This window comes from Triturus cristatus, chromosome 3_1, assembly GCF_964204655.1.
Source record: "Triturus cristatus chromosome 3_1, aTriCri1.1, whole genome shotgun sequence".
Classification (NCBI taxonomy): domain Eukaryota; kingdom Metazoa; phylum Chordata; class Amphibia; order Caudata; family Salamandridae; genus Triturus; species Triturus cristatus.
In genome coordinates this window covers 1,064,934,890-1,064,956,790 of record NC_140583.1, presented here as the reverse complement: position 1 = coordinate 1,064,956,790, position 21,901 = coordinate 1,064,934,890, and the positions used below count along the sequence as shown (strand labels likewise).

The 21,901-nt window shown below is 50.6% G+C and overlaps 1 protein-coding gene across 2 annotated transcripts in view; it reads right to left on the bottom strand.

Moving 5' to 3' along the window:
• Positions 1–4,944: 4,944 nt before the first annotated feature.
• The window catches only part of C2CD2L (C2CD2 like), a 171,528-nt gene continuing 154,571 nt past the window's right edge, over positions 4,945–21,901 (bottom strand). For both annotated transcript variants that reach the window (XM_085645905.1, XM_085645906.1), the window contains exons 13-14: positions 9,112–9,382; positions 4,945–7,087 (exon numbers count right to left, since the gene is read on the bottom strand). In XM_085645905.1, coding sequence (XP_085502031.1) covers positions 6,867–7,087; positions 9,112–9,382 — 492 coding nt within the window. In that variant the 3' untranslated portion in view covers positions 4,945–6,866. The remainder of the gene's footprint in view (positions 7,088–9,111; positions 9,383–21,901) is intronic.

The following is a 21,901-nucleotide window of genomic DNA, read 5'->3' as shown; positions in this document are numbered from 1 at the left end:
CCATAACTCTGACGGAGTGAGCACTTAAGCCTTCAGGAGGCTACTTTTTGGGCATGCAGAGAATGACCCATTGTGAGATAGTCCTCTTCTGCACAGCAGGACCTTTCTTCGCTCTCACGTACCTCACGAAGAGTTGGTCGTCCACCAAGAACTCTTTAGTAAAGTCAAGGTAGAACAACAACGCTCTTTTTGGGCCCTGACAGGTCACTCCTCTTTTTTAGAGGGGTGAGGAGAAGCGTAGAAAGTGGGCATGGTGTAAAATTTGCCCCGCATGGAATGGTGTTACCACTAGTGTGAAGCACCAATTTGTCAGGAAATATTGTCAGGTAAGGAGGCCTGGATGATGACGCTGCAATTCGCTCACCCTCCAGGCAGATGTGATTGACACTGAAAAGGCTGTTTTGATGGTAAGCAGCCAGAGGGGGCAAGTGTGCAGAGGTTCGAAAGCAGCACATGTCAGGAAGGTAAGAACAAAATTAAGGTCCCACCGAGGCATAATGAAAGGGGAAGGTGGGGACATGTGTACAAGGCCCTTGAGGAATCTATTTACAATCGGAGATTTAAATAATGAGGGTTGGTCTGGCAGCCTCAGGAAGGCAGACAGGGTTGAAAGGTACCTTTTGAGAGTGCCTAGTGCAGAGCACTGCTGGGCAAGGGAAAAAATAATAAGCAAAACTTGAGAGAGAGAAGCAGAAAGAGGATGAATAGACCTTTCAGTACAATAATTTACAAATGTGTTCCACCAGAAGGTGTACACGGCCCTAGAGGAGGGCCGCCTGGCTGACAAAATAACATTGCAATCTTCGGGAGGAAAGTCGAATGCGATCAAATGCCACCACTCAATCTCCACGCAAGAAGGCACAGAGTTGACATGTTCGGGTGTAGGACCCTCCCCTGCTGCTGCGACAAAAGAACCTCCTGAAGGGGCAGCCTAATCGGAGGATCGATGCTCAATTGGAGAAGCTCGAGATACCAGACTCTCCATGCCAAGTCTGGAGCCACAAGAATGATTTGTGCCTGGTCGCTCCTGATCTTCTTGAGCACTCTGGAAAGGAGTGGTATAGGCGGAAAGGCATATAGGATGCCTGAGCTCCACTCAAGAAGAAAAGCGTCTCCAAGCTAGAGCCGCCTTGGAAACTCCAGCAAACAAAACTGCTGACATTGCACATTTTCTGCAGATGCGAACAGATCTAACCAAGGCTCTTCCCATTGTTGAAAGAGACCTTGCGGCACCTACGGATGGAGACACCATTCATGATCCGCTAGGTATCAACGGCTGAGTTAATCCACCCTGGCGTTCAGGGAACCTGCAAGGTGTTTAACCACCAGGGATATGCCCTGCTGTTCCAGCCATGTCCAGAGATGCAGGGCCTCCGTCCACGACCCCACCCCACCCCATCCTGTATGTTGCAGTACCACATGGCAGTGGTGTTGTCCATGAACACTTGAACAAGATTTCCCTTGATTGAAGGAAGAAAGGTTTTCAATGCCAAAAAAATCGCTCAGAGCTTCAGCAAGTTGATGTGGAGTACGGATTCCACCAGAGACCAGAGTCCTTTGATCACCACCTGTCCAAGATGGCCGCCCCTTCGCAGAAGTAACGCATCTGTCACTACTGTGTGGTCTGGTTGGGGGAAGGGAGAGGGGTCTGCCTGTGACCCAATCGTTGTTGGCCAGTCACCCCCGCAGGTCCTGTGCAGTTCCCTCCGAGATCTGAAGCATGTTGGAGAGATTCCCCTGATGCTGCCCTTACTGGTACTTAAAGTCGCACTGCAGAGCCCGCATATGCCATCTAGCATGTGTCACTAACAGGATGCCATGAGGCCCAGTAGCCTCAGAGTAATTCTCACCAAAATTCAGGACAGAGGCTGAAATATCAGTCTCATAGCCTGAATATTCTAGATTCGCCACTCGGGAGGTTATGCCTGAAAATGCAATGCGTCCAGAACTGCTCTGTTAAAAGGGAGCGTCTGAGAGGGAGTCAGGTGTGACTTAGGCACATTGATAGTGAACTCCAGTGAATGCAGAAGGTTCGCCATAGTCTAGAGGTGAGAGACAATAGCCTGAGGCGAGCCCGCCTTCAACAGCCAGTCAACGAGATAGGGAGAAGATTTGCACCCCTGATCTGTTCAGATGAGCGGAGATCACCGCCATCACCTTGGTGAACACCCGAGGGGCGCTGGCAAGGCCAAAGGGAAGCACGGTAAACTGAAAGTGCTTGAGGCCTACTGCAAACTGCAGGTAGCGCCGATGAGCAGGCAGGACGGGAATGTGAAAATAGGCCAACGCTATCATCCAATTTCCTGGTTCCAGGGCAGATAAGACCTGAGCCAGAGTGAGCATCTTGAACTTTCCTTTTTGAGGAAGTATTTGAGAGCTTGCAGAGCTAGGATAAGGCAAAGACCACTGTCCTTTTTCGGGACCAGAAAGTAGCAGGAATAACAAGCACAGCCTACTTCTGGCGCTGGAACCCGCTCTATGGCTTCCTTGGCCAAGTGAGTCATGACTTCGTCCTGAAGCAAAGTCAGGTGATCCTCAGTCAGCCTGTAGTAAGTTAGAGGCATGGAGGGAGGGGTAGTTTCAAAGGGGCGGGAGTAGCCCCTTCGGGCTATCTAGAGAACCCAGCTGTCCAAAGGGATGTTCTGCCAGTGGTGGAGATGATGGCTGATCCTGCCACCAACTGGCCGCCCATGATCTGGAAGGGTCGTACTAGAAAGGGTTGGCGGCTGAGGCTGCCGGGTGATAGAGGGCTGACCCAAACTCTGAATGCCTGACCCACGGGGTTGGAACAAGCCACACCCACACAGAGGTTGCTGAACTTGCGCAGGCTTGTGGCAGGGGTATGGCTTGCGCAGGTGAAAGCCCCTTCCATAGCTATGAAAGAGATGAAAGGCAGATGGGGGGCATATGGCCACTGAGAGGCCCAAAGACTTGGCCGTAGCCATTGAGTCCTGAAAGCGCTCCAGCGCCATGTCTCCCTTGTCTCTGAAGAGATGGGTGCAATCAAAGGGCATGTCCATGAGAGAAGCCTAGACATCCCCTGAAAATCCAGAAGTTTTCAACCAGGCATGGTGTTAAAAGCCACCGTCAAGGAAATCGCTCTGCTCAGTCAGTTGGTCGTGTTGAGACCACAACAAATGGCAAACTTTGCTGCATCTCTCCCATCTAATACTGCTTGGGAGAGGATGACCCGGGCCTCCTTCGTGACCAGTGGCAGAACTTGTGCAACCGCTCCCTACAGGGAGTGGGAGTAATGGTCCAATAGACATGCAGTGTTCACTGACGGCAATGCAAGGCTGGCGGAAGAAAACATTTTCTCTCCATAACTGTCCAGCCTCTTGGATTTCCTGTCCGGGGATGTGGAAGGGAACATGCCACGGGAGGTAGAGGCTTGGACCACGAAACTCTCGGGGTAGGGTGGTTGGTAAGTAAATTTGGGTCACCCGGTGCAGGATGATGGAGGCAGGTGATAGTCCAATTCACAGGAGCCCTGTGCAGGGATTGGACCAGATTCCCAGTAGGACATCAGTTAAGGCCTTGTTTAAGAGCAGCCACGGTTCTGAGTAAACACCTGGCTGCAGGACCTCTGTCAAGGTATTCGTCATGACTGTCACGGAAGGGAGCTGAAGGTCCAGGACCTCATCTGCTCTTTGCACCACCATAGTGTATGATGCTCCCTCCTCCATAGTCATGGTATGGGGGGAAAGCAGGCCAAAATCTGGAAAGGTATCCAGTCCGCTGGCCTTGCCCAATTTCTCATTCGTACCAGTCCATGTCTTGATAAGGCTGGTCTTGTAAAGGGTCCAGCGACCCCTCCCAATCTTCCTCCATTCCTAGCCCTAGGTTTCTGTCGGCGCCAGTATCGGCGTAGGTAAGTGCCGATCCTGGTTGTGGAAGATGAGAATAGGACTGGTGTCAGTGGGAGTCACGGCCAGAGCCGAGGAAGGTCGCAATAGTACGAGTCAGTTAGGATCCATCACCAGATCCATGGGGGGGGGGAGTCATCAGAGCCAGGGCTGGAGCTGCAGGTGCAGAACCCGATGGAGCCTTCTCTGAGCCTCCGGGCCCGAAGGCGCACTTGTAGGGTCAGGCCACCCTTATATGAGGCACATGGCGTCATAAAATTCTTTCAGCTGGGCGGCTCCTGGGATGGCAGGGAAGCTCGGAGCCGACCCAGGCGCAGGTTAAGAGGAACGAAGCCTAGAACACTGAGACTCCTCCATTGCGTTGGCTGACAGATGGGGAGAAGTCGAAGCACGCTTCGACTTCTTATCTTGTTTTGTGCTTTTTGCCTGACCGAATCGATGACTTCAAGTGGGAGGACGAAGACTCAGGACTCCTGGAGTGGTGCCCAGCCCTTCTTCTCGACCAGACCATGAAGGAGACCTCTAAGGAGAACAACATGGTGCTGAGCACCGGGCCGCAAGCAGCTTGATGGACCGCTCCCAAAAACCTCTCAGAGCCATGGCCCAGTAGTTGGAGCACGACTTCGAGAAATGGTTGCGCTCCAGGCACCAGAGACAAACCAGGTGTGGGTCAGTCACCAACATGGTGCGGTGGTTTGAAATCAGAAGTCTTTTTGGACAGGAGAAAAAACTTACACATCAGAAAAAGGGGTCGACATAACATCAAAAAAAGCCTGTCAAAAAGTGATAGAGGGTAGCTCTCTTCATGGATCTGCGCTGGCTGATGCGGAAAGAAAGGAACTGATGTCAGCACGCCGAGGTGGTGCCTAAATAGGTGACACGGATGTCACAATGGTGCAGCCGATGCCAACGACATCAAGCGGAGCTGACCGATGATACCTGCCGGCATGCAGGGGCATTGCTCGAAAATAAATCTTCTGGATCCATCTGACGCCTGGGAAATTCAAAGGTAAGGAATCTGTCGATAGATGTCTCTATCAGATATCTATCTATCAATGTGTATATTTTCTGGTTTGTTGCCCAGTTATTTTTTTTATTTAGAATTATGTGGATAACACATGTAAGTAGCCATGCAGCAGACTGGTTAGTAATTATTCTGTATAAAGGAAGGGATGACGAAGGAGTACGAGAACTCGTGTTACTCTGGTATCTTGTCTGGATATACTTCAACCTCCCAATACTCATCCTACATCTGTTCTGGTAAATTCAGTGCATGGAAACTACACAGATAGAATGTTGCAACAGCCAAAAATGGTGCAGCGTAATAACCTGAAGCAAATATGTTTTTCAGCGTGGTCTGACCAAGCTGGGCATTAACTCTGGAACTAATCTACCACATAGCATTGACAAACCTATGGGCACGGCCAGGAGAACGATTTTGTAATGTTAATCGGACCATGTCTCAGGAAGGTCAACAGTCTTTGCTATTATCAAATTAGCATGGATTCCTGGGGTGTAGACCTACACAGTATAGAGTTTCAGTCTTTGGATGCATCAGCCAAATCTAGAGGCATGTAACAACTTGTTAATGAGGGTAATGCGGAGAACTTTCCGTTGTCAGGACACTCGAAAACGTATGTTTTTCATTGCGGACGGTGATCGTGCACAGACAAGGTCTCTGAATTCTTCATTCCAACACGTAGCTGGTCACATCAATTTCATTCCTGTGAAAACCATTCAAAGTTGAGACATCTGTAAGTTCACAGACTGCTCTCTGAAAGCAGACACCCTTCACCTATCCTGTTATGAAGCAAAAAATTCTTCAAGGCAATATAATGGAGTAGGTGGCACGCATGGCCATGGGTAACTTTGTGACTCCACTGGGCTTCTTTGTTTGAGGCTGAGGTACTTGCTCTGGTACTCGCCTTAAAGAGAAGGAACTTGCAGGAGGTAGAGAGGCCTCAGATGACAAAGCTCAATTAAGCATGCAGGGTGGATCATGATGGCTAACCACTGAAGACTATCCTGAAAGTCTGCGACAGAGGGATGCTGAAAGTCCAAGAGAAGGAGATGTGGAGGTAATGCCAAATGAGCAGCAAAGATGGATGTTCAGCGTCCAATGTAGGGGATAAGCTTTGAAGGAAATGTTGAATGTCTGGGGTGAAATTGGGAGTGGGGTGTAAAGATGATGGGGAAAAGAAGCTGAACATTTAAGGACGTAGGGTACCCTATAAAGGTAATATTAAAGCCTAATGTAAGGGAGGATACTCCTCTTGGGAGCAGCTGCACACCACAAACACGCTTATAAACCCAGCATACAAAAATTTCATTAAAGTGCGGGCAACTTGGAAACACACCCCATACTAGTCATCTGGTAGAAGCAGAACGTCTTTAGCAACTGGCCTTTTCTATGTTGATCACCACCCTACTTATTTGTGGCGTCTGGCCCGCTTGCTTCTTTTAAGGGTTTGGGGCAATGTTTGAAAGATAGAGGAACTATATATTATATGGCTACGATGACTTCTTAAGTGACAGAGAACTACGGGAATATGAGGGTTCTTAGTTCACAAACTCAAGTGGGGCTTTCTGGGATTCATATCAGTTGCAGAACCAACATGCAGACAATGAAACCATAGCAAGGGCCCTTCGGGATATGAAAAACCACTCATGATACATGTGTCAAACCATCAACTCATTTCAATCCAGGGAGTCCATCCTGCATCAAGGCAACATGGAGTCCATCCCACAGTAAAAAGCTGAAAAGCGCTAGGGAAGCTCCGTGCCTCCTAGGTGAGAGTATTTCACAGAGGAGCTTAAGCTGCAGTGTTTAGTGGGACAGCATTACTGGAACGAAGAAGTTCTGTCTGTCTGCTACTATTCAGGTGCCATCTCTGCTCATAACCTGCAGGCCTATCGAGTCCAGTCTGTCCTTACTTGTGGTCTGCCGGGCTGCAATTCCAATCATGTCAGTCTTTGCTATTTGCCTGACTGCAATTCAAGTCAGTCTTCGCTGTCCGCCATGCTCCCATTGGCGCAAGCCTTTGGCTTGGACTTGAAAGAAAAACGCTTAATAAGGCGCCGTGAGAAGCTGCCAGATTTTTTCCTCGTGTCAGAGCAGGTGATGGCATTGGGGAGGTCATCGTGTGACTGGCTAAGGCCAGCTTCCTTCTGGCGCTTCCGTCTCCGGAAAAGGAGCTTTGTCCCGCTCCGCAGGAAACCAACTGCAGCAGAAAACAAAAGATAAAAGTTAAGATAAGTCCAGGACATGAGGCTAAGCAGGTACTGAGAATATATATGTATACACACACATATATATATATACACACACACATATATATATACATATGTACTTTAATTTTACTAAAAAAACAAAGGTTAAAGTAACGTTATAGTGAGGTGTGAAATGTTCAGTAGCAATGTAATGTTTTCAACTCTAAAAAGCACAGAAATCCACCAGTTATAGTTTGCTCAAGTAACTATAACTCACGCCCCGCCATGCAGTTTTGTCATCAATAATTTTGTTACAAATGTTGCAGACATATTTTCAATGATGTCATAGAAGATGTCTAGAATGAGGTAATATGTGGGGAAATTAGCAGTACATGGCAAGTTTCTATGTTTTTTTTTTTAACGTAAAGTAATATTTCATTACAGTATGTAAATCCAACCTTCTGCTGCACATGGTCTTAGGCTGTGCTCGGCAGGGGGGATGGCTTCAGGGATTCGCCTGTGGCCAGACCCTGCGATCAAACAGCCCGCATGCAACTAACCCCACGCTTCAAATGGCCTTGGGCCGTGTGTGATGTGGGATTGGCCACAAGGCCTAGCTTTCAGCCAGGCCCTGTGGCCAACCTCCCCCAAAGGCAGCCAACCCCATGCTGTGCATGGCCTTTGTTTACGCACGGCAGGGGCCCTGCACCCAACTCCTGCATGCAGCCAACTCCACGCTTCGCACATCCAGGGGGCCTGGCCAAAGACCAACTCCCTCTAAGGCAGCCAACCCCATGCTGCAAGGACTTCAGCCCTTTGGGGCGGGGGTTTCGCCACAGGCAGCTGACCATACGCCACACATGGCCTTCGGCGAGACGCAGTGGTGGGTTGAGCTTTTGCCACGCGGTGTAGGATTGGTCTTTGGGCGACGGGGATCCCATCCCCCAGGGCTAAATACAATTAAACAGTAAAGGGGGACGTGCAGACCATCACAGAGTCTTCTTGGGCCCCAGGGACCCAATCCTCCAGTGCCAAATATAATAACAAAAATGGAAGGGGCCACATGGCCCCCCCGCCTTCCCGAGCCTTATTAGGCACCGGGAACTCCGTGCCCAGGGACCATCCCTTATTTTAAAGAGGAGGGGGCCACTTGTCCCCACCTCTCTCCCGGGCCTTATTAGGGCCCAGGGACTCCATCACCCGGGGCAGAGTAATAAAGGGAGAGGGTGCACAGCCCCCCACCCTGATCCTATTTTGACCTGGAGTCCCCTTCCCTCAGGACCGTTTTTTTTTTTAAAGGGGTTAAGGCTGTGCGGCCTCCCTCCACAAACCTCATTAGGTCCTGGGAACCCCATTCCACAGGGCTGTTTTTAATTTAAAGGGGAGGAGGGGGGCCGTGTGCCCCCCCTCCTTGAGCTTCATCAGGCCCTGGCGACCCCATTCCCTACAGCGATTTTGGAACGCTGTGCATGGACTGAACACCCAATATTCACAGGTTCTAAGGACAATGTGACCCCTGCAGGGAAAATCAGATGTGTTACAGTCTGGCAATGTCAGAGAAAAACAGTTTTTTATAGGTGTGTTGCCTTTTTTGAGTGAACAATCGCTCATCTTACAGTGTTGCCAGCCTCCAGGAGACTTCCTGTTTTGTGCCATCTCAGACTTTGGCACCTGCTCCAGCATGTGTAAATTTATAATTAACTACCTTTGGGTGACAGGAATCAACTTTCGGCCTCCTCTTGTTGGATGTGTGCGTTCTCTAGGGTCAAGGCATTGCACACCATAAAGGACGCCTGGTTATGCACTGCACATTAAAGTATGGGATTCAGAAGGGGTTTGTGATCAAGCCTTTAGTGTTTTCTTCATTTTCCCTGGCTGAGAAAAAGACCCAGATGGCACCAATGACATAAAAAAGACTGTGTTGGCTGAGAAGTCCTACAGCACTTGAGCTTCTTGGGCTACTGGCTTGTACAAAATCCAAAATGTAACTTCTCATGAAGTCAACTGCTTAGCTCTCGATTTGCAGGATACTCACCCTTGTGGTCCTTTAAGCTCCGGGTTTCCAAAGCACCCGTAGATCCGGTTTCAGATTCAATGTCTTCTACAGAAGGCCTCTCTGAGATATCGGACCTTGTGGTGTCATCTACTTCCTGGCTAGTCCTCTGCCCTGAGATGGTCGTCTCCAGAGATGGGGGTGTTTCTGAGGAGTTCTGGACATCTACCATGAAGGATTCATCTTGCATTGTGGCGTCCATGGAGGCTGCATATCCAAGAGAAAGTGCCATTTCATCCTGATCAATAGGAACCTGTGAAACGTATTATGCGTGGTCAGGAAAAAGTAGCAAACAGGAATACACCAACAAAAACAGGAAATCAAGACAGTCAGCCAACAGAAACCATCAACAAAATTTAGACAAATAAGCCAGTAGAAACATATCATGAGAAAAAAGAAAAACTGTCAAGTCAGCAAATAAAAACGCATCAAGAGAAAACTGTAAATCAGGCAACTCTCACAACAAGAACAGTCAACAGAAATTAGTAGAGTAAATTAATTGGAATGGGTTAAGTGGTGATAGGAAATAAAAGTAACTAGCTGATATAAATGGGTTCACTAGCATATCATATATAGAGTCACATGCCAACAATTTCCTGTTTTATCATAAAATGACACGTAAAAAGCCCGCTACTCCACCCCATCTCAATTTTCTAGTAGTGTCAGGAACAGGAATATGCAGTCAACTAACTCTGAGAAGAGGAAGATGGGAGGCACTCCTTGGTGTAAAGATGTTTATTTATATAGGATGGTAGGAAGTTTAAAGTTCTATGGTAAAATAAAGTGCAATGGCCAGTTATCTGGGTCACTGGGATACACTCACAGGGTCGCTTATGCCCTACTCGCTTGTGCCGCTATAATGAAACACTATGTGTATAGCAGTCTGGAGAAGTCTAACTCCGGACATATAATAGTTGTAGGGTTGCATGTGAAATTGTACAGCTGCGCTTCAGTCTTGCGGAACTCTACAGAAAGTTGGATCTGTCTTGAATGGGAAAGACTGGGAATCTAGCAATGTCACGCGACACCCAAAACATAGGGACTGTTCAATTAAATACAAGTCACTGTTGCTCCACAATGCACCGACCATTACACAAAATGGATCTGGATCTTATATTTGAGTCTGTAATTTTCACCAGTGAAGCTCTAGCATTTGAACGTAAGTGCTCGAACCTATCACTGAATTTCGTACTCATTTACCTCCCTCAAGTTTCTGCTTATATGCTTCCCTATATTGTAACAGATGGGTGTTTTATTTCATATAGGAGCAACAGGCCAGTTGTACTAAATCATGTTGTGGTCGTAAACTCTGTAAAACACAAAATTACTCAGTTTGTGACTTCACATTTTTTTTTGTTTTTTTTACAATACCCTCAACAACTTTTTGCGACTCAGAAAAGCCTTTTAAAAATTATCTATTATCAATGGTTTGTGACCACAACTGCAGTCTCAAAGCAATGAAAATTTACCAAAACCTCGAATGAGGTGCTAACCCTGTTGGACAGCTTCTGCTAGGAGAATTGTGTTGGGCGACCTTGGTGGGAGGAGGCAATGGTCCTATAAAGAACAAGGCTGCTTTAAAATAGTTTACTGTTTGGGAATGCAGCCCATCATTCCTGCATTGATAGCTATTCACAGGAGTTTGCAAATAGCGGTCTGCCTAATTAATGTTCATTAGATAGGTTGTTCTTCGACCCCCTCCGAATTGGCATGTTGCAGTATGATCGGGCGTAGCTTGATCAGTAAGAGTGAGCAGTGGCGGCTCCTCCGCTAAGGTGGATGAGCGTCACCCCACTGCTCTGTGGGCAATTTAAAAAGGAAAAATAAAATGATAACGCAATGTTATTATCATTTTATTTTTCCGTTCCTGCTTAGGTGCAGGGCTGGGCTGAGTGGTGAGCACACTCTAAGTGCGCATGATGGTTTGGCCGTCCGTCTTGGGAAGGACAAACAGTCATGCACACTTTTCAGGTTCTCCACCAGTTGTATTGCGCAGCCTGAGTGGAGAACATGCACAGGCTCATAGTCCCTCTCTGTGCGCCAAACCACAGCGCTCAGACCAATCACGACGCTGCTGTCATGCTGATGACAGCAGCATCATGACTGGCTAGGGGAGCCTGTGTGCTTCATGTTTCCTCTGTGTTGCTGACCGAAGAGGACAGGGAGGTGGTGGACAGCCTGCAGGTTAGTGATTTTTTTTATCTCCCACTCCTTCTGCCCGCCACCCCTGTTAAGCAGCAGCCGCCACTGAGATGGTGGGGGGTGCACTTCAGATTTCCCAACAATCACACTGTCATATAATGGTAAAAAACATTATACGACAAGCAGGGCACGGAAGAGGGGCTAAAGAGGCTGTGGAATGGTAGAGAAGTGCATATAGGAAGGGGTACTAAGTGTGAGAAAACACAATACTTACTAAAATAACCAACTTTTTAGGACTTTGAATGCAGAGAGAGTATGTGTTCGTTTTTGTCTGTGTTTATGTACAAATTCTTGGTAAAATCCAAAAGACACCTCACCATACCCAAACGAAAGCTTCTGTACCCAAACGTTTTGCCAGAAAAGACATTTATTTGGGGGTATACCACCCCCAAACAACCCCCCCCCCACGAAGCTATGGTCCTGAATATGACGTACTAGTACACAGGTACCATCGTGAAATTGCATACAGGTAGAAAAACGTTGGCTAAGCTATTTGCGTCCTGTCGGTAAGTACATCTGGCTCGGTGTTAGTTTTAGAAAATGTTACCTTGTGGCTGGGATCTCCGGCAGGCATTGTCTTGACCTTCTTAAATGACCCTGCAGCCTTTTAATTTTAAATTTGAGTAATCACAAACCCACACACTGTTCAGATCATCTATTGAACACCATCTTTCAGCTCCAGCACCCTCTCTCTGGACATGGGCTGGGCTACTTTGATTTGGTCAAACCACCAGGCAGTCCCTTTCTACAGTAAATCACTAATCTCAGGAGAAGAGAGATGGTAAAGCTCGGTCTCAGAAAGGAACTGGAAAGATCTGGATTTACAGCAACCCGTCCTGATAATTCTTCACGCTTTTAAAAGAAACCAGTGCCGTTAAAGGTCATCTCCTGATAAATCACTTTTAGCTTCTAGCAAATGTCCAATTAACCTGATAAAGGCTCCTATATCAATTAACTCTTGCAGCTGTCCTTTGGGTGACCATCACTGGCGCAACGCGTGATTCTCTGCATAACTTGCCAACCTCAAATTAAAGGTTTGCCAGCTGGAACGGAGATGGTGGCAGAAATATTTTACTGAGAGCAAAACACAATATAAAACTAAGTTTGCAATGTACAAGGATGAGCTTAAATCTGACAAAAGATTATTCCATTACCCGGATTTCTCAGGCCCCAAACCTAGTCAAAGAACTTTTTAGAGTAATGGAAGTAAAGTTATGAACAGCTCTACAAACCTCTGTTCCTCCTTCACAACACTAATGTACTTTTTTTTATTAAATAACAAACGATCAAATAAGGCCCACGCGCAGGAATCTACATCAATTCCTCCAATAAGACCACCTGACACACCCGAATCTGACATATTGCTTTGGTTTAAGGATATTACCTCAGAGGGGCTCCAAAGGGTTCAGAGTGCGGCAGCGAGTTGGATTACCGGTACTAGAAACGATAATATTATCACAATTTTGAATTCTTTGCACTGGCTGCCTCTCAGAGTAGGAGTTGTCTCTTGTTATTGGCCACTAGCAACCAATCCAACCTCCCTCCATTTTATGATGGCCAAATGTTCTCTCTATGGGTCACAGCATACCTTGTGATCTGCTAAACAATGCTTGCTGAAAATCCATGAGAATGAGACTAACTTTTGGCAACAGGACTTTTCTGTGGCTACCGCAAAAGCCTGGAGTAAGCTTCCAATGGATGTCTGGGATCTTCTCACTACCTGCGTTTTAGCAAGACACAAAGGCATTTTAATTGTTAATTGTGCCCTACGAGTGCCATTTCTTTTGTTGTTTTTCCCCCTTCTGCAGGCTTATGGAATTGTGCTGTCACTGGCGGCAGGAAAAGAAGATGAATGTTGCACTTTACAAAAATAATTTCATAATATAGTCATAGGACGCCATTTTAGGTAAATAATTGTGATATTAGCATTAGAGCAGAATATTCCATTCTTCATACCTGGAATAGAGTTACCTAAAGAGCATGCAAGGGAGCATTTACAAGGTAGAGTAGCTAGGTGCTGCCAACAAATCTAAAGCAGCTATCCATGGACCAAAATCTAGTAGGGACGAAATTCTAGTTACTTGGAAGAATTATACGTTACTCCAGCACCGAGAACTATTAGGTTGCTTTACGTAAAACGCAAACATTTCACTTTACAAGATAAAAACATTAGGAAAGGAAAACCTGGAAGTCGTGAGAGGTGGGATCATTGAGAGGAATACCAAACAAGTAAGAGAATTATCAGAAGCTATTGCAGATAATTTGCATAGCAGTGGTGGGATGCAACCGCTTAAACACTACATAGGAAATTAATTTGTCTGAACTACTTGTGAAGACTGGGAGAGGGGCGGATAAGTAGTTCAAGAAGAGATGAATAGTTGGGTTTTTAAAAGCATCCCGAAAGTGAGGAGAGTCGGCTTACTTGTGATACTTTGCGGTAAGGTATTTCAGGAAACATTCACTGTTCCAGTCATTGAATGATTCTGGGACAGCGAAGGTCTGAATATGATAGCTTTGATTTGAAGAGATTTGTGACATCTTAACGACAGTCGTAGTAAATGGAAACACCATGGTTAAAGTGCAATAGGATGAGGTGGGACATGAACTCATTCGGACACACCAGTTCCTCACTGAAAGCACCTTTACAACAGATTGAATTGCGCTTAAAAATAGTAGCCAGTGTCCTTTCAATTTGGGTCGGGAGGAGGGAACGAGAGACTGTGGCAAAGGATGTCTGTGAAAGAAGAATTACCACTTCGGACCTTTTTTAGTCTCAGCTAGAGAGTTTCTTCGAGACATGTTGTTTACAGCCTGCCCCTAGCTTACCATTTGTTAGCTTCACCGTTGCTTTCATTTCCTTTATCCCCATTTTCATGGGGTGAAAGCGTCATGCCTCTTCTTATTTTTGGCTTTTCCCATGAGCATGGACGAAGTACTTGTGTCCATCCACTGCTCCCATTTTTTGAGCTTCTTTCTCAGTTGTGTTCAAGCACTCCACATGAGTGCTCATGTTTTCAGTCACTCCTTTACCCTCCCACCCACCCGACCCGCGTTGCGCATTATTTACTATTTATTGGGCAGCCACTTTAATATATCCTACCTTTCTAGCTGGAATGATACTCTGGGCCTTTTTCCATTACTTTCAGTCATGCTGAACAGCATATGTGCTGCTATACAATATGGCTCATAAGACATTGACAACGCCAATAGCTCTAGCATTGCTGAGACCTATTGGTTTTGCCAATGCTTGTTTAGAATGTAACTCCCCTGTATTACACGTTGTACCAGAGACAAGGCCAACCACCATGAGGAGTTATTGATGTGAGAAGCACTTGTCACAAATAAAGCGCTTCAGCAACAAAATGAGAGCAGCAGTTGAATAAGGGAGAACAGAAAGTGACTACATCCTTACTGAGAAACATATAAGATGCCCATGCAGAAATCAGTTCACTCTTTTACAAGACCTTATTGTCTTGATTTCGATACAGGAGCTGAATTTGACAAATATTTTCAGTTGACTCTACGTTATGTGTGACACAGTCTCCCAAGTTAGGTGCCGATCACGATCCGGCAAAAACCGGGTACGAACCGTCGGACGGAGCATATTCTCCGTCCGACGCGTACCCGGTCGTCAATTTCTACAAACAAGGAATTACGAATCGCACGGGTACACCATGACCGTACGATTCGTAAAAAAGTCCGACCGAACAAAAAAACACCTACCAATGCTATCCGGGAAAGTGCCGACCTGACGTCGGGACGCTCGCAGCCAGCCATTCACGACCCAGGAATCACGATTCGCACCGACGTCACCCCGCACGGTGAATATTTTGCGGCAGCCAAAAACTGCCGGGAAATCAGGACGACGCGAACAAGGACCACCAGTACGCGACGGACAGACGACGACGCGAACAAGGAGGACCAGTACGTGACGGACACACAGGACGACGCCACCAAGGAGGACCCGTACGCGACAGGACGACGCGATTGGAGTACCAGTACGCGACGGACAGACATGGACCCGAACCTACGAGTCATCCCTGCCCTCATAGCAGTCCACCTGCTCTACAGGCACCGACGCAGACGCCGCAGAAGGTCAGAATAACTAAGGGAGGGGGGAAAGTGGGGTGGGGTGGGGGTGGCACGACCAGGGCAGGCCACAAAACAACCACATAAGTCACACATGGCCTGGACATACCTGACTCCCATGCCCTGGTCACCACGAGGGGGTGGGGGTGTGTCCTGATAAGCCAGCGACCGCCACAACGGAAGTCCGTCACCACGCGAACCGGCAACACAACCAGACAGGTACGTCCCGTACCCACGCCTGAAGAGCGTGGGTACGAGTCGTACCACGCCCACACACACGTCACCCCAACAATGGCGGGACGGATCGTACCCACGTGGCAAAGGCCTGGGTACGGCCCGCACAAGCATCACATAGCGCGGGGACGGATATGTACGGACCCTACCCCCACCCGCGTATGCATGGAGCGTACCCCCACCCCAACAGTGTAAGTACGACTCGAACCCTCACCCGCGGACGTACGGACCGTACCCCCATGCCAACAGTGTAAGTACGACCCGTACCCCCACCCGCGTATGCATGGAGCGTACCCCCCATGCCAACAGTGTAAGTACGACCCGTACCCCCACCCGCGTATGCATGGAGCGTACCCCCCATGCCAACAGTGTAAGTACGACCCGTACCCTCACCCGCGTATGCATGGAGCGTACCCCCCATGCCAACAGTGTAAGTACGACCCGTACCCCCACCCGCGTATGCATGGAGCGTACCCCCCACCCCAACAGTGTAAGGACGATTCGAACCCTCACCCGCGGACGTACGGACCATACCCCCACCCCCACCAGTGTAAGTACGAGCCGTACCGCCACCCGCGTATTTAAGGAGCGTACCCCCCACCCCAACAGTGTAAGTACGACTCGAACCCTCACCCGCGGACGTACGGACCGTACCCCCACCCCCACCAGTGTAAGTACGACCCGTACCCCCACCCGCGTATGCATGGAGCGTACCCCCCATGCCAACAGTGTAAGTACGACACGAACCCTCACCCGCGTATGCATGGAGCGTACCCCCCATGCCAACAGTGTAAGTACGACCCGTACCCCCACCCGCGTATGCATGGAGCGTACCCCCCATGCCAACAGTGTAAGTACGACACGAACCCTCACCCGCGTATGCATGGAGCGTACCCCCCATGCCAACAGTGTAAGTACGACCCGTACCCCCACCCGCGTATGCATGGAGCGTGCCCCCCACCCCAACAGTGTAAGTACGACTCGAACCCTCACCCGCGGACGTACGGACCATACCCCCACCCCCACCAGTGTAAGTACGAGCCGTACCCCCACCCGCGTATGCAAGGAGCGTACCCCCCACCCCAACAGTGTAAGTACGACTCGAACCCTCACCCGCGGACGTACGGACCGTACCCCCACCCCCACCAGTGTAAGTACGACCCGTACCCCCACCCGCGTATGCATGGAGCGTACCCCCCATGCCAACAGTGTAAGTACGACACGAACCCTCACCTCGAATGCATGGAGCGCACCCACACCGTGTATGTCCCAAGCGTACATATCCAGAAATTGGAGGTGTGTGTGCAGAGTCCTCCCAGCAGTGCCCAGAGACAGGAGGGTGTGTGCAGAGTCCTCCCAGCAGTGCCCTGAGACAGGAGGGGTGGGTGTGGAGTCCTCCCAGCAGTGCCCTGAGACAAGAGGGGTGGGTGTGGAGTCCTCCCAGCAGTGCCCTGAGACAGGAGGGGTGGGTGTGGAGTCCTCCCAGCAGTGCCCTGAGACAGGAGGGGTGGGTGTGGAGTCCTCCCAGCAGTGCCCTGAGACAGGAGGGGTGGGTGCAGAGTCCTCCCAGCAGTGCCCTGAGACAGGAGGGGTGGGTGTGGAGTCCTCCCAGCAGTGTCCAGACCCAGGAGGGGTGTGTGCAGAGTCCTCCCAGCAGTGCCCTGAGACAGGAGGGGTGGGTGCAGAGTCCTCCCAGCAGTGTCCAGACCCAGGAGGGGTGTGTGCAGAGTCCCCCCAGCAGTGTCCAGACCCAGGAGGGGTGTGTGCAGAGTCCTCCCAGCAGTGCCCAGACCCAGGAGGGTGTGTGCAGAGTCCTCCCAGCAGTGCCCAGAGACAGGAGGGTGTGTGCAGAGTCCTCCCAGCAGTGCCCTGAGACAGGAGGGGTGGGTGTGGAGTCCTCCCAGCAGTGCCCTGAGACAGGAGGGGTGGGTGTGGAGTCCTCCCAGCAGTGCCCTGAGACAGGAGGGGTGGGTGTGGAGTCCTCCCAGCAGTGCCCTGAGACAGGAGGGGTGGGTGTGGAGTCCTCCCAGCAGTGCCCTGAGACAGGAGGGGTGGGTGCAGAGTCCTCCCAGCAGTGCCCTGAGACAGGAGGGGTGGGTGTGGAGTCCTCCCAGCAGTGTCCAGACCCAGGAGGGGTGTGTGCAGACTCCTCCCAGCAGTGCCCTGAGACAGGAGGGGTGGGTGCAGAGTCCTCCCAGCAGTGTCCAGACCCAGGAGGGGTGTGTGCAGAGTCCCCCCAGCAGTGTCCAGACCCAGGAGGGGTGTGTGCAGAGTCCTCCCAGCAGTGCCCAGACCCAGGAGGGGTGTGTGCAGAGTCCCCCCAGCAGTGTCCAGACCCAGGAGGGGTGTGTGCAGAGTCCTCCCAGCAGTGCCCAGAGACAGGAGGTGTGTGTGCAGAGTCCTCCCAGCAGTGTCCAGACCCAGGAGGGGTGTGTGCAGAGTCCTCCCAGCAGTGCCCAGAGACAGGAGGGTGTGTGCAGAGTCCTCCCAGCAGTGCCCTGAGACAGGAGGGGTGGGTGCAGAGTCCTCCCAGCAGTGTCCAGACCCAGGAGGGGTGTGTGCAGAGTCCTCCCAGCAGTGCCCAGAGACAGGAGGGTGTGTGCAGAGTCCTCCCAGCAGTGCCCTGAGACAGGAGGGGTGGGTGCAGAGTCCTCCCAGCAGTGTCCAGACCCAGGAGGGGTGTAACACATGTGTGTGATGCCAGAATTACCCACATCCATACTGCCTACAAGGGAACATGTCCCCATGAACTCATGTCAACTGACTCCACACACAAGTACAGTGATCACCAAGGATGCCACGATTGTTGCAGGTGGAGACATGCCCATGCATGCATGGCCAAAGTAGAAGGGCTCCGTCACACACACAGCTCATGTAGACACAGTTCTGCGCTAAACATTGTGAACACCCTGCAGGGAAGAAACTGGGTACACAGAGGAAGGAATACACCCTGGGACATTTGAACCATGCAGTAACTGCTGACATGACCTAAGGAAGTTAGCCAACACCTTGTGATGGCACACAGATCCCAGGGTCGCCCCAAAGAGCAGAACACTACTACAAATCCCACACACCCAAAGCGTTAAACACCACCCAAAACAATGTAGCAGCCCCACCAACACCAATACCACCATAGCAGGAGTGTGAGAATGACAACAAAAATAAGCTTTATTCAGCATGAGCACAATGTCCGTGGATCGCAGGCAGTTCAAATTCAACAAAGGCCATAGGGCAGTCAATGATTCCCAGCTGGATGGGGGACACAGTGGGATGTGTGTCCCCTACCTTGCCTGCACAGTCAAATGACATCGTCTTCCATACTGGTGAGGGCATCAGGGGGGGGGGAAGCAACAGGCACCGCAGGGACATCAGGGCAAAGGGGCGGCGTTGTGGGTGCAGGGATGGAGGACTCAACCACAGGGGGTGTGTCATGGCCAAAGGCGGAGGCCAGGATGGCACTACACACCTTAGCAAGGTCCTCCAGGGAGTCCCCTGCACCCGAAGTGACCTCAGGCCCCAAGGAGGGGGGGGGGGTCAGAGGGATGGGTTGCAGCGCCACCGGGGGAGGGTGGAGACAGGGGGGGAGACTCAACCACCCTGACCGAGGACTTCCTTGACCGCTTGCGTGGTGGCGGAACTGTGGGGCTCAGGGACAGAGCGGCCATGAAGGAGTCCTTGGGGGAGATGTGGCCAGGAGAGCTGAGGGGAGGGGATTTGGAGGGAGTGGATTGTGTGGAATGCGGACTCCCACTCTGGCTGCGTGTCACACGTTTGCCCCCCGACCCAGTGGGTGTGCCTATCTCACCGTGTGTGTGCGTGTCAGGAGGAGTGAGGTGGACCTTCCCTGCTGGTGTGGTGCCTGTGTCTGTTGTGGTGGGTGCATGCCGACGTCTGGGTGTACGTGGGACAGGCATGGAAGTGGGAAGTGTGGATGGGGCAGGGGTAGGTGGGGGGAGGTCGCGCTGCAGGAGACCCACTGCTGCAGTCAGTGTGGAGTCTATGGACCTCAGCAAGTTGCGTTGGTCAGCCTGCGAAGAATGAATGCCCTCCAAGAATGCCTCGATGTTGGTGAGGGTTTTCCCGTGGGAATGGAGGACATTAAGGATCGCAGCCTGACCAACCTGCATTTGCCGCTGGATGTCCATAGACTCAGCATTGGCGGCAGCTGTGGAGACAGGGGCAGGGGGTGCGGTGCCTGGCAGGAAGGAGACATGCGGTGACCGGGCACGCTGGGAAGGGACACGAGCAAGTGGGAGGCGGCTGATGGGAACTGAGGGGGCGGTGCCAGGTGTTGTTCCACTGTCAGCTGCTGGTGCAGCCTCCGCCAACTCGGAGACATCCTCCTCGGACCTGTCAGCTTCGTATTCTGATGTGCCAGTCGACAGGTCCTCGGCCGCACTATCCTCCGCCTCTGTCCCACTCGATGTGCCAGCCCCGATGTCACGGCTGGCACTGGTGCTCGGTCCCTCCGCCTGGTCTGTGTCCATGTCTCCCTCTGTGTCCCCCGACGATGCTGTGGGCAGGGTGGAGAGACAGAAATTAATCAGACACCTGTACACATCTGTCACATGAGTCCAATCTACATAGTCAACATTGCATAGCCTGAAGAGGAAGATCCCTAACATCTGCTAAACAAGGTACCGATGTAGGGCATGAAACACACAGTTGGTTGAGCCACCATGCCACTGAAATACCATGGAGAGTATGAGACAATAGCTAAAGACAGGAAACGGAGTCTGACATAGCACCCAGGCCCTGGGGACAATCCTGCCCAGCATCTGCACCACACAGCGTTGGTGAAAATACCGATGACCAGGGACAATAACCATGAACTTGAGACACATGCTGCATAGGTAATGCTGCAAACATGCCCAACATTACTCGGTCACTGCACCTTGCGTGTGTGTCCAGTAACATCACACACTGGCCAGACCCAGCAAGTAGAAATCAGGATTTGACACATAGGCATTGCCCGCCCCAAACAACCCCCACACGATGCAAATTGTTGAGACACAGGTGGCACCAACATCTCATAGTCTGGGTGATAAACACAGGGGCAGGCAAAAAGCAAGATTGGACGCCAAACAGCCAAGGTGCGCCTGTACAAATAATGAGGCACCAGTGCCCATCCTCAGATGAGTATAACAAGACACACAGGCACTGGCAACTGTGAGTATGAAGAAGGACAATCAGGTCAGGCTGCACAGTGGACACCTGTACATAATAGCACGTCTATATACATGGTGACAGGGGACAATGGCACAGAGCACAACCTACGCTGTAGACAGTGAGAGTGTCCACGTTGATGATGACACATACAATACTGAGGATAAGGTGCCCCAGGGGACAGTAGTGGGCACGCAACTACATGCTACAGAATGGTCATGACTGCTACACACGTCACCATCCCTGCACTATGCGTATCGCACACTCATGCACATCATGTCACAGGCCACAACATAGGACATGCGCTATGAGGCATGACACATGAGAGACCAACTCCCATGTCTGGAGTCAGCATCAGTGCCAACTGACATGGAACCCACATGCAGTGCACTTGACAGTTCACAGGCAAGGTCCCACAACCTGTTACACACCACCACCACACATGATGCTACAGTCATTGTTCTCGTGGACAAAGCGCCAGCCTACATTACCTTGTGAAGGAGTGACTACACACAGACCAGGGAACACATTGCAAGGAGGGGAAGGGTGGCAGGGGCGCAGCGCTATACTGGGGCAAACAGGATCTGCACAGCACCTTTAAACCCTGCCAGTGAATTCATGCCACAGTGCCCTTACAAATGCCGGTGACACACAACAAACGCACATGTACCTACCCCCTTCCGCCTGCTGCATCGCCTGTAAGCGCCTCTCCAGGTCTGGAAAGACCACCGGCAGCACACGCCTGTGGAGGTGGCTCAGACGGCGGCGGCCGCGGTTCTTGTGGCTCTCAGGTGAGTCCCCCAGCAGGAGCCGTGCAATCCTCCGCGTCCAGCACCGGATATCCTGCCAGCGTTTCCTCACCTGGGACAGGCTCCGCCTCCGACCATCCACACGCCTCACGGCACTGACGGCGGTCAGCCAGATCTGCTCCTTGGCAGTGGCGCCTACCTGTGAGGAAGAACAAGTGACACCACATCAATACACCAGCCACATGTCACATAGAGACATATGAGAACAAATTGGCTGGTTACAACAAGGCATGTCATGCAGCCAACGCATTGCACCTCTGTCATAGGGACAT